The sequence below is a fragment of the Simochromis diagramma genome, unplaced genomic scaffold (genome assembly GCF_900408965.1).
Source record: "Simochromis diagramma unplaced genomic scaffold, fSimDia1.1 OVJJ01000663.1, whole genome shotgun sequence".
NCBI lineage: Eukaryota > Metazoa > Chordata > Actinopteri > Cichliformes > Cichlidae > Simochromis > Simochromis diagramma.
The window spans coordinates 2231402-2243869 of NW_024387049.1; the positions used below are offsets into that span (position 1 = coordinate 2231402).

At 43.1% G+C, this 12468-nt stretch overlaps 1 protein-coding gene and 1 long non-coding RNA gene across 2 annotated transcripts in view; one reads left to right on the plus strand and one right to left on the minus strand.

The window, feature by feature from the left end:
• Positions 1-10355, minus strand: part of LOC120741772 (UDP-glucuronosyltransferase 1A1-like) — a 16979-nt gene extending 6624 nt beyond the window's left edge. Inside the window, exon 1 of the mRNA XM_040044808.1 lies at positions 9553-10355. Coding sequence (XP_039900742.1) covers positions 9553-10077 — 525 coding nt within the window. The 5' untranslated portion in view covers positions 10078-10355. The remainder of the gene's footprint in view (positions 1-9552) is intronic.
• Positions 4235-5610, plus strand: LOC120741783. Its single transcript, XR_005697693.1, has 3 exons — positions 4235-4400; positions 5284-5344; positions 5455-5610. It is a non-coding gene; the product is annotated as an uncharacterized LOC120741783 (long non-coding RNA).
• Positions 10356-12468: the final 2113 nt, after the last annotated feature.

The window sequence follows — 12468 nt, forward strand, 5'->3', positions numbered from 1 at the left end:
CCGCCCTCCACACAGCATAATGACGAGACAGGACCTCTTCCAGACACTAAACCAAGGCACATGTACATTCAATCTTAATCTTAATTGTTTATATTGTCTTCTCCGTTAAATAGTCAGATATCTATTCATATTAATGTACAGAATTCACCTGCTTGCTGCTACTACTGCACATTCACCCAGTGTATATACTATATGTGTATATATATAAAAACACCCAGCACGCCCCTGCGGGCGGTTTATCCTTCAAGCTCGGGTCCTCTACCAGAGGCCTGGGGAGCTTGAGGGTCCTGCGCAGTATCTTAGCTGTTCCCAGGACTGCGCTCTTCTGGACAGAGATCTCCGATGTTATTCCCGGGATCTGCTGGAGCCACTCGCCTAGCTTGGGAGTCACCGCACCTAGTGCTCCGATTACCACGGGGACCACCGTTACCTTCACCCTCCACATCCTCTCGAGCTCTTCTCTGAGCCCTTGGTATTTCTCCAGCTTCTCGTGTTCCTTCTTCCTGATATTGCTGTCATTCGGAACCGCTACATCGATCACTACGGCCGTCTTCTTCTGTTTGTCTACCACCACTATGTCCAGTTGGTTAGCCACCACCATTTTGTCCGTCTGTATCTGGAAGTCCCACAGGATCTTAGCTCTTAGCTCGGTCATTCTCCACCACCCTTGGGGGCATCTCCCATTTTGACCTCGGGACTTCCAGGTTATACTCGGCACAGATGTTCCTGTACACTATGCCGGCCACTTGGTTGTGGCGTTCCATGTATGCCTTGCCTGCTAGCATCTTGCACCCTGCTGTTATGTGCTGGATTGTCTCTGGGGCATCTTTACACAGCCTGCACCTGGGGTCTTGCCTGGTGTGATAGACCCCAGCCTCTATGGATCTTGTACTCAGAGCTTGTTCTTGTGCTGCCATGATTAGTGCCTCTGTGCTGTCTTTCAGTCCAGCTTTGTCCAGCCACTGGTAGGATTTCTGGATATCAGCCACCCCCTCTATCTGCCGGTGGTACATACCGTGCAGGGGCCTGTCCTTCCATGATGGTTCCTCATCTCCCTCCTCTTTCTTGGGTTTCTGCTGCCTGAGGTATTCACTGAGCACTCGGTCAGTTGGGGCCATCTTCCCAATGTATTCTTGGATGTTCGTTGTCTCATCCTGGACTGTGGTGCTGACACTCACCAGTCCCCGGCCCCCTTCCTTCCGCTTAGCGTACAGCCTCAGGGTGCTGGACTTGGGGTGAAACCCTCCATGCATGGTAAGGAGCTTTCTTGTCTTTATGTCAGTGGCTTCTATCTCCTCCTTTGGCCAGTCTATTACCCCAGCAGGGTACCTGATCACGGGCAGGGCGTACGTGTTGATGGCCCGGATCTTGTTCTTACCATTCAGCTGACTCCTCAGGACTTGCCTGACCCTCTGCAGGTACTTGGTGGTTGCAGCCTTTCTAGCGGCCTCTTCATGGTTCCCATTTGCCTGCGGGATCCCCAGGTACTTGTAACTGTCCTCTATGTCTGCAATGTTGCCTTCTGGTAGTTCAATCCCCTCAGTTCTGACTACCTTCCCTCTCTTTGTTACCATCCGACTACACTTCTCCAGTCCGAACGACATTCCAATGTCATTGCTGTATAGCCTGGTAGTGTGGATCAGTGAATCGATGTCTCGTTCACTCTTGGCATACAGCTTGATGTCATCCATGTACAGGAGGTGGCTGACAACTGCTCCGTTCCGTAGTCGGTATCCGTAGCCAGTCTTGTTAATGATCTCACTGAGGGGGTTCAGGCCTATGCAGAACAGCAGTGGGGACAGAGCATCTCCTTGGTAGATCCCGCACTTGATGGTGACTTGTGCTATGGGCTTGGAGTTGGCCTCTAGTGTTGTACGCCACATCCCCATTGAGTTCCTGATGAAGGCTCTTAGGGTCCCATTGATCTTGTACAATTCTAGGCATTCCAGTATCCAGCTGTGGGGCATTGAGTCATAGGCCTTCTTGTAATCAATCCAGGCAGTGCACAGGTTGGTCAGTCTGGTCTTGCAGTCTCGGCTGACTGTTCTGTCTACCAGTAGCTGGTGTTTTGCGCCTCTGGTATTCTTGCCAATTCCTTTCTGTGTCCCACTCATGTATTGACCCATGTGCCTGTTCATCTTAGCCGATATGATGCCTGACAGGAGCTTCCATGTAGTACTGAGGCAGGTTATTGGTCGGTAGTTGGAGGGGACCGGTCCCTTCTTGGGGTCCTTGGGGATCAGGACTGTCCGACCTTCGGTTAGCCATTCCGGGTGTCTCTCATTAACTAGCAGCTGGTTCATTTGTGCTGCCAGACGCTCGTGGAGTGCAGTCAGCTTCTTTAGCCAGTAGGCGTGAACCATGTCGGGCCCTGGTGCTGTCCAACTCTTCATACTGGAGACCCTTTCTTGGATATCTGCCACTGTGATGGTTACTGGACCCTGTTCAGGGAGGTCGCTGTGGTCTGCCCTCAGATCCACTAGCCACTGAGCATTGCCGTTATGGGTTGCGTCCTTCTCCCATATGCTCTTCCAGTATTGCTCCGTCTCCAGCCTTGGTGGTGCTGTTCTCTTATTATTATTGTTCCCTTGCCACCTTTGCTCTGTGGAGAACAGCTGGTTTATTCTCCTGCCTTCGATCTCTCTGGTGTACCTCCTCAAGCGGCTGGCCAAGGCTGTGAGTCTTTGCTTGGCAGTTTCCAAGGCCTCAGGTATGGACAGCTTGCTGTATTTCTTATGCACCTTCTTTGTCGCACCTTTCTGCAACTCCGTTAGTTGGCTAACCTCCCTCCGTGCTACTTTGATCTTGCCCTCTAGCCTCCTTCTCCATGGAGGGTACTGCCCCTTGTGGCTGTTCAACTTGTAGCCAAGCATCTCACTGATCACTGCTGCCGTATTGTACATCAGCTTGTTAGTGTCGGTAATCGTGGTTGTAGGTATTGTCCGTAGTGCTGCATTAACATCATCTAGCAGCCCTTCTGAGGGTACTTCACGTAATCTTGGTAACCAGCTACGGGGGATCCAGGTTTCAAGCTTGGCCATGATCCTATTTTTCAGGTCAGTTCCTCTCGCACTCAACGATCCTTCTCCTATCGCACTTGGGGCTATGTACCCAATCTCGGGTGGGGGTGATGATATCTCCCCCCTGACCTGGCGTCCTGACTCCTCCTTGCCGTAGCATTTGTGTTGTACCTCGTCAATCTCTAGCTGTGAGAGCAGTCCCTTCTTTCGAATGTTGGAACACTGAGCTACTAGTTGTTTTGCCGTCATTGTGGATGTTGGGTATCGGAGAATCCATAGGTCCATCATCCTATTCATGTAGCCCCTTCCGCTGGGGTTACTTGCATAGTAGCATTCCAACAACGCCCTGTTTTCGTCTCTTGCCCACCGATGCCTTCTTGTTCCAGTAGCCCACTTTTCGTCAGGGTGCCCTGGTTCCTCAACACCTGACGCGGACCTTGTTGATCCGGGCGACGTCCGAGCCGGCATGCCTTCATATTTATCTGTCTCGCTCATGTCTGCGGTAGGCTTGCTTAGCATAGGGGGTCTAGCCTTAGGACCCTTACTGGATAGTCTGTATCCAGGATAGTCTGCCCCAGGCAGGAATCGAACTTGCGATCCTCTGCTCCAAAGGCGTGTAGTCTAACCACTACGCTATCCAGCTGCTGTACTATATATATATATATCTTATGTTCTTCCTCTACACCCCCCCAATTTGTGCACATGTCGAGGACCGTGTCAGGTTACATTTCACTGTGTGTTATACTTGTATAACTATGCATGTGACAAATAATAAAGAACCTTGAACCGGCATCGGGGGAGTACGGAGACCTGAACCCAGTGCTGTTTGACGCAGTCCAGGGCGGACTGTGCTCAGAGGAGGGCAAGAAGAACTCGAGGGACAAAACTGACTCCTCTTGTCCTCTTGAGTTAACCCTAACTCTAATAACTGCATGACTTTTAACTGCGGGAGGAAACCAGAATACCCAGAGAGAAACCTGCAAACTAGCCAGAATGTGGATTTGAACACAGGACCTTCTTACTGTGAAGCAACAGCATTAACCACCATGCCAACAATCTAGGAAATGTAGGAAAGCTACAAAAAAGTCAACTAAGGCAGTTGTTTGATTAATTCAATAGACATTTGTCTATTTAACATGAACATGTTGAGTTTAGGTTTTTAAATTATTATCAGTTGTTATCAGTGTTATAACAAAAAGTTTAATGAACTAGATTTACATTCTTCAGTTCAATTAAATGTAATTATTTTAAATCAACAACTCTAAAGCCGATGCCTAGTGCGCATGCTCAAACTTCCCAGACGTGAAGAGGCGGGAACGCGGAGAAAGTTATGTGTTCAGTAAACTGCTGTTTCCCTCTGCGGAATCTTCCACAATACAGGTAAGTAATAAATAACTGAAAATATCTTAGTCAAACGAAGATGTTCCGTCCGTTAATTGTTTAACAATGTTTTTAATTCCAAATGAGTAAGTTGTCATTAGACAGTGGGAGTGGAGTAAATACAGTGAAAATCGGGTATTAGACGGTGCCTGATTTCTAATCCGCTCTGGCTATATTTATATTATTATTAGCATTTCCACTTCATTGCTTTTCATTTTTTTTTGTTACCTGTTTTTGCAGTTAGTCTTATAGTGTTTTTAGCGGTTATTGATATGTTTGGTTCAATATTTAACACCTTTGTAATTCACTTTCAAAGTAAATGAAGTTAGCTAAAGCTAGTATGGTTGTCTCATTGAACTTTTACCTAGCTCTGTTAACATTCACTTTGGTTTTAAATGACGGTTATTGCAAGACATGGTCTTTCTTCACTTTTTTTTATTATCATTTGCATTTCTTCTTTCTTTCTCTCTCTCTCTCCTTTTTTTTGTTAAGCATTCGCCTCTTGCGGTAATGCAAGTTAAACTAGCGTGCCGGAGTTGCTAAATATTAGCTGTGTCTAAATTCAGGGGCTGCATCCTTCAAATTGACTTGAACGCTAGTGCATGGGAAAAAGAGCATAAACACGAGGTCAGAGGAAAAGGCAATGGCGGATAGTTATGAAAATTGCCTGTCGGACCTTTACTGCAACTACCAGCATCTTTATTGCATAGTATGAAACGCTGCTATTACATTTGGCAACAGATTGGATATTTATCTGTGAATTTTATATTGCAAGAGGTATTTATATGTATTTGTATTTTTTTTATACATTTGCAACAAAGTAAAAAAAAAAATCCACTGTGGAATTTTTATAAAATAATTTTGTCTGTTTTCTTTACCATAGTAACACCACAAAGAAAGCTGCCCCCTTTTTCTGATTGTTTGTGCCTCCTCTTTAATACATGGTAAGTTTTTACCATCATACATTTTTTATGATACTTTTATGATTTAATCAAAGTGAAAAAAAGGTGCCAATAAAACCATCCTTAAAACTGCTTCTCTTTTTTTCTTTCAGTGACTTGTATGTGGCAGTCCAAGCGTTGTTCCATCAGGGAGAGTAGTAGGTACAAATTATTGAAACACTGTACAGGGCTCGCAAAATCGCTAGCCCAACGTCCCGGGGCTAGCGATTTTTCCAGTCGGGCTACCAAAATCTATCTCTGCCCTGCCCGTCGGGCTATTGTAGGAAGGAAAAATGTATGTCAATGTTTTTGCATTCTTTCGGAAATGTAGCTGGGTAATTATGTCATTGGCATTGGTGAGCCACTGTCAATATGTGACATATTGAAATCGCGTTCGAATTTGCGCTTGTTTTTTGCTTTCACTTTGCAATCGCGCGAATTGTGTATAGAGAGCGACAGCACTGATCTGTGAGTGATGATAATTTGCGCACCAATTCCTCTGACATCGTCTTATCAATCGTTAGCTTACTATGCAAACACGACAAGTGAAATCTCCCGCAGCAAGCTTAACCAGGTTGATCGCGCAGAGAATCGCTGACCGTTATGTGAGTGCGTGTGTAAAAGGAGCAGGATATATATTTTAGTTCTGCTGAGCCAAATAAGACAGGTCAGGGTGAAGAAGTGACAGCCAAAGAAAAGCTTACCACAAAACGGAAAAGTTATGACAAATCAGACTATAAGGCAAAAAGAAAGTGCAGCTTTATGGTTTCATGGACAAAAGAATTTCTGTGGCTGCAATATGACGAGCTAAATAACCAGCAACTTCTTATCTGGTGCACGTCTTTTATTTTGACAGCGAATGCGCACATGCGGACCACTTATGTGCACCCGTGTAAATAACATAATGTTCTGCTGGGTGTGTTGTTGGTGTAGAATGTTTAGCTGATTTTAGAGTTTAGAAATGTGTTAAAATATAATGTAGAACTATTGTAGAGACACTGCCCTTAAAAGTAATAAAGGCTGACTGTGTCGTGAACTTAGGAGTAGATTGTAGGAGGTCTCTCCCCCCACTGAGTGGAAATTCCCCAGAGGATGTTTGGGGTGGGGGTCTCAACATTTGTAACTGTGGTCTGGAAGGGAGATGGGTTTTATGACCTCTAGGGAGTTACCTACACCCACAGTGTTTTAACTGTCACGCACACACATCCACACGCACACTCACTCATGTGCACTCACACATACACACAGGTATGCGTACACAGTCACACATGAGCACTCACATAGACACGTGGGAACGCGCACATGTAGGCATTCATGTGCTCGTGCACATAGACACAGACAGAGTTTGCAGCACACCGTGGGGGGTTTTATGATGGGGACAGCCTCTATAAAGCTGGCTGTAACTAACAAAGGGGTGAAGATTTGGAGAGGGACACCGGCCTCGTCTTCCCTTCTAGAAGTGCATGCTTAAATGAAGATGAATAAAGATGAATAAAGGTTTTGCAAAATGACTACTGAGTTCCGGTGCCGTCTCTGGAAGTTTCGACGAATAAAAGAACCGGGGTAAAACTGATTTCATAACATTGGTTTTCCCTCGATTTCTGAGTCGACAAGCGCCTTTGTTACTGGGACCAGTAATTTTAAGAAAGGCCCCCATTAGAAATTCATTATTGCTCAGTCTGCAATATCTTTCCCAGAACAAACACCAATTGCAAATAACCTACTAAAAATAAACCTGAAACAGCGTACTATGTTGCAAAGAGTGAACTACCACTGGCACAATTTAGCAGTCTTTGCAAACTTCAAAAAGCAAATGGCCTCGAAGTTTGCAAAGACTGCTCAACCCCCATATTGGTTTATTAAGCAAGATTTGCAGTAATTGCCTTGATTAAGAAAGTAGTTGTTCAAACAACAAGATTTAATTCTGTTTTCCTAAACTTTTTAACTTGTGTAGAATGAATTAAAACAAATTTCACTCTACATACTTAAATAATTCACTTCAAATCAATGTAAGTATACTATGTTGATCCAACGTAATCTGATTACATTAAACCACCAAATGCCAAATGTGTTGGTTTGACATGATCGAAAATGGTTTATTGTACTTGGTTAAATTGTGTGCAAAAAGGGTGCCATGATTAAATTGTGTTCATCCAACAACAGATTTTTTTGAGTGTATGATTTCCTGTATTTGATGCAGAATTTTTTTTGTTTTTGTAATAATACACAATAAATAGCAATAGCATGCACGTGGTGCGTGTGTAGTTGTCTGCCTCTTATAACTCCAGTGATTTTCCTGCAGTTTGAAATCTTGTGCGATCTTGTGAATTTCATGAGTTCAGCAACTAACCACTCTTCCTAGATTGTATCATGTCGTCTCAACAAGAACAAATTAAGTTGTTGAATTTCGTACAGATTCTTCATGATTTAATTAAGTTCATAGAAACATGAAATTATTGTGTTCAAATTACAAGTTAGACTTTTTTAATGTAACAACAATTTACTTTTTTTGGTATACTAAAAAAAGTAGAGGTGGCTGCTCGACTTGACTGAGATGGATGCCTTCCTGAAACCACGATCTAAAGAGCGTGAGTCTGAAACCCGTGCAGTGTCGCGGGATTTAACATTGATATAATATTGACTTACTTCACTTGAACATGATATGAACAATTTAATCTAGCCTCTCTGCATATCATGTAGTTTCTACACTATGTAGTTACACTTAACTTTAAAGCATGAGGCAATTGTGTTAAATACACGCAAGATGCTTACGTAAATCCAAGAGCTGGCCAATCCCTTTTTTTCAGTGCACGTGACTCTGGCCAAACGAATCAAGCTTCGACACAGTGCTTCTGAAGCAGTGTGTTGATTTTTTTGACACGCTTCAAGCGAGCTTCAGCTTCAAGCGAGCCATCACTATTACTTTGAGTTCAGCATTAAAGCTGTTTTTTGAGTTCACGTCTGTCTCCGGAGTCTGCACTTTGGGTCCTTTTCCTGCCTGCACACAGCCGTTTCATAACAGGCTGTTGCTCACAACCAGAAGATTTGAACACCAGGTGTATGCTACGCCAGCCAGAGTTGCACATTTATCTTCTCTCACTGACTTCATTCAAAGTCAAGAGAAGAATAAACACTACCGTAAATGGAGCATTCAGATGTCTACAGTTTACTTGCACATGTACTGACCTGAAATTTGAAGTTTAATATGAACATCCACCACTGTAACTGTTCACATACACTTATGGTAAAATGTAAGTGCACCCTTTTTCCTTTCTTTGGTTTCACATATTAGGACATAATAAACATCATCTGGTCCTTAAGAGTTTTTAAAGGTATTAAATAAACAATGACATGGTGTAATATGTTTTATAGTTCATGTGAAGTTGGAGTGATTTTAAGACCTGATGAAGACTATGTAGCTTTTATTGTCCTGATGTGTGAAACCGAAGTGTTGGGGCGGGCGGCGTGTCACGTGGTTCTTCTATTTTCCTCCTTTTAGGTGCTTCCAGCACTTCCGGGTTATCTGCTTGGTTATCCGGGGGCTTTGACTTTGGTTCCCCATCAGATTGTCTCCATCCACACGGTGGTAATTTGGTTTCCCTTGCTGCCTAAATAGCTTGGAAAGAAAGCAACGGGACTTCCTCAAATTTCTTAAAGACATTTCAACTCTCATTCAAGAGGCTTCTTCAGTTAAAGAACTGGAAACCTACCCCGACTTCCCTGGTTGTTCTTTTTCCATCGTCTCAACCTGCCCATAATTCCAGACTCCCATTTCTCTCCCAGTGCTGGAAATAAGGATTGAGCCACAATCCTGTGCATGATCAACTCCACAGGTGGGAAACCCATCTGCCTCACTTTGTGGATCTCCCACATCACAACTAAATTCTCCACAAACCTCAACGTTCTTCTGTTCAGTTAGTATTTTATCTTTTAATACTGTAATTTTACATAACTGATAAATGAGTCCTATATTTGATGTCATATTTTGCATGAGACAATTAATAATAATATACAATTAATATTTAATGCAATATGCACAGTCAACCACTACTGTTACATTAATACAACAACATTTGCATTTGGACTACCATATTGAACAGCATCTCCATACCAACGAAAGACCTTCCATGTACAATTTGCAAAGCTTAAGCTCCAATGTTGGTTTTGCAGCTGATACTAAAGTTGTGTTCATCTTTTGTATTTGTACTCACCTGCTGGGACAAGTGTGATATGAGACTGGCATTGAAGAGCAACTTCTCTGCAGTGATGTGCAGAAAATCAGAAATGGCCTGGAACTGTGTGAACCGTTTCTTGATCTTCTCCATGAAAGGCTGTGAGGATTTTTTCATGATGTCTTTGTGTGTGGACATCACAGAGTCGATGTAAGCTTTGTCATAAGGTACAGGATAGGTCAAAGTGTCATAGTGTTTCCCCGGGCCCATACGTATGGTGGTCTCTGGCATCACCACCGTAACTCTGTGTCCACGGCGACCCATTTCCTGGGCAATGGCTTTAAGACCTATCCAATGACTCCCATCCATGGGCACCACGAGCAGTTTGCCTAAAAACTGTGAAAAACTTGCAGGCTTGGTGTGAGGAAGTTCAGCCTCTTCTGTCTTCAGCTTGCTCTCAGGACTTGACTTTTCTGATGCAGATCCCTTCATATTATCCACAGCACCACTTATTTCCATGACCACGTTAAGCAGCAAAAACACAAAGACTCCTGCTGTCCTCATAGTTCTTAGTCAGTGTACCAACGGCTGACTGAAATGAGCACAGAGAAAGTTTGGAGGGAATGGCAAAGGAAACACCCCCTTCTCTGAGCTTTAAGTTCTACAGCTGTGAACCAAGCTCCTCTACCTGCAGGCTCCTCTGAATAAGTTGTTTTAATTCCTCTGTGAATTAGCAGATTTGATTTGCATGTGTCTCTGTTGGGAATCTGGGTGAGAGGAGCATGAGTGCAATAACCCTGCTAAAGCAATCTTTAGCCCTTTGAAACATAAATGCAGTTTCAAAGAGCAGCGTTATCGCAGTATTTCTCAACAGTAGTGTTTTTCCAAACCTCTCTGGAGCCACACTGAGGGTCAACTACCTGGATCTTTTTAACACAGTTGCACTAAAGTCTTTGTAGTTGGTATCAGACAACTCACACATTTACACACTGAACATTCTAATCAAGACACATGTCAAGAAAAAGTAATATTAGCTTGGGAACCCCTCTCAGCATCATAATAATTCACTCTATTTTAAACAAAAAATGGTATGTCTTTTATCTTCTTTGGAATATCTGGAAATATGGTTTTCCTGGTTTTATGAACAAGGATTTTTATTTTTAGTGAAGCAGTATTTACTTGTATGAAATTCAATCTGAAGACCTGCTGTGCAAAAAATTGGGTACACACCAAAATTAGTTGTTAAACCTTGGACTCTATAGACAGATGTGTCCAATCATAAGAAAAGGTATTTAAGGTGGCACATGGCAAGTTGTGCTTCTCTTTGCCTCTCCTCTGAAGAGTGACAGCATGGGATCGTCAAAGCAACTCTCAAAAGATCTGAAAACAAAGATTGTTCAGGGGGAGGCTTGTATGCAAAAGCTCATTTAGATAAGCCAGATTCATTTAGGAAGAAAGAGCTTTGGACTGATGAAATAATAATTGAGTGTTTCGGTCATAACAAAAAGCACTTTGCGTAGTGGAAGGAAACACTGCATTCCAAGAAAAACACCTGCTACCCACTGTCAAATGGAGGCTCCATCATTCTTTGGAGCTAGTTCAAGGACTGGGGCCCTTGTTGAAGTCCAGGGTCAGATGAAGTCAACCCAGTATCAACAAATTCTTCAGGATAATGTTCAAGCATCACTCACAGAGTTGAAGTTTGTGGTGTTGGACATTCCAACAAGACAATGACCCAAAACACAGTTGGAAATCTACAAAGGCATCATGCAGAGGGAGAAATACAATGTTGTGGAATGGTCATCACTGTCTTCTGACCTGAAACGTAATAGAAAATCGGTGGGATGATTTGAAGCAGGCTGTCAATACCTGGCTGACATCAGATTTAAATGAAGTGGAGAGATTTTGTAAGGAAGAAATAAACATAATTCCATCCAGAAGAAAGGTTCCCGAATGCTTTCATATGACTGTATGTGGCACCAAATCACAAAAGCAGTTTACACTTTAAATTGTTAAATAAAGACTAGAATAACAGAGAAATTCCCAACAATCAGACAACCCCCTCTGAGCAAGCACGTGGCACGTGGTGGGAAGAAAAAACTCACTTTTAACAGGAAGAAACCTCTGGCAGATCCATGTTCAGGGAGGTGCAGCCGTCTGCAGTGACTGATTGGAGGTGGTGGGGAGGGAGATGGGACAAAAGACACACTGTAGCAGAGAGAGAAAAAATTATAACTACTGTGCAGTGGTAAACACATAGTGAGTAAAAAAAAGTCAATCGAAGACAAAACAAAAACACAGCAAATACAAACACACACAGAGCATGCATTGTAATGTATAAAAACTCTGACAGTTTCTTTTAATAAAATGTAAAAAATCAAATACTGATCAAATACTGATCATTCAACAAATCATCAGTATTTGCCCTCTGACCATTTAATATTGGGAATCAATATTCTTTCAAATCTATTAAAATCACATCCAGAAGAGGGCGCTGCTGGTGCTACACTCCCTCGGTTTTCCTCTGCGGGGCCAAGAAACTAGTGATGGGCAGATGAAGCTTCATGAAGCACTGAAGCTTTTCATCCAATTGGTTCACCCCAGCGCAAAGCGTCTTGAAGCTTCATTTGCTCTAGTAGGACACCTACTGGATGTAAAAATATTAGTTGGAATGAATTTGAAGAGTGTGGCCTTTTGCACACAGCCTGTAAATGTCAACAACAAAAGGAGTGTGTAAAACATCTATATTGTAGTGATGGCAATATACTGTGTATATTTATACTGGCAGTATGGAAATGATTATTTGGAAATGCTTAAAATGGAAATGATCATTTACTGTGAGGTGAGGTGTGGTTGGGGTGTGGACAGTGGTTGTGCTTTTGTAACGTTGAGGTATGGACAGCTACACACTGAGGCTTTGAGCCTCAGTCCTGCCCACATTTTATTCTGTAAAAA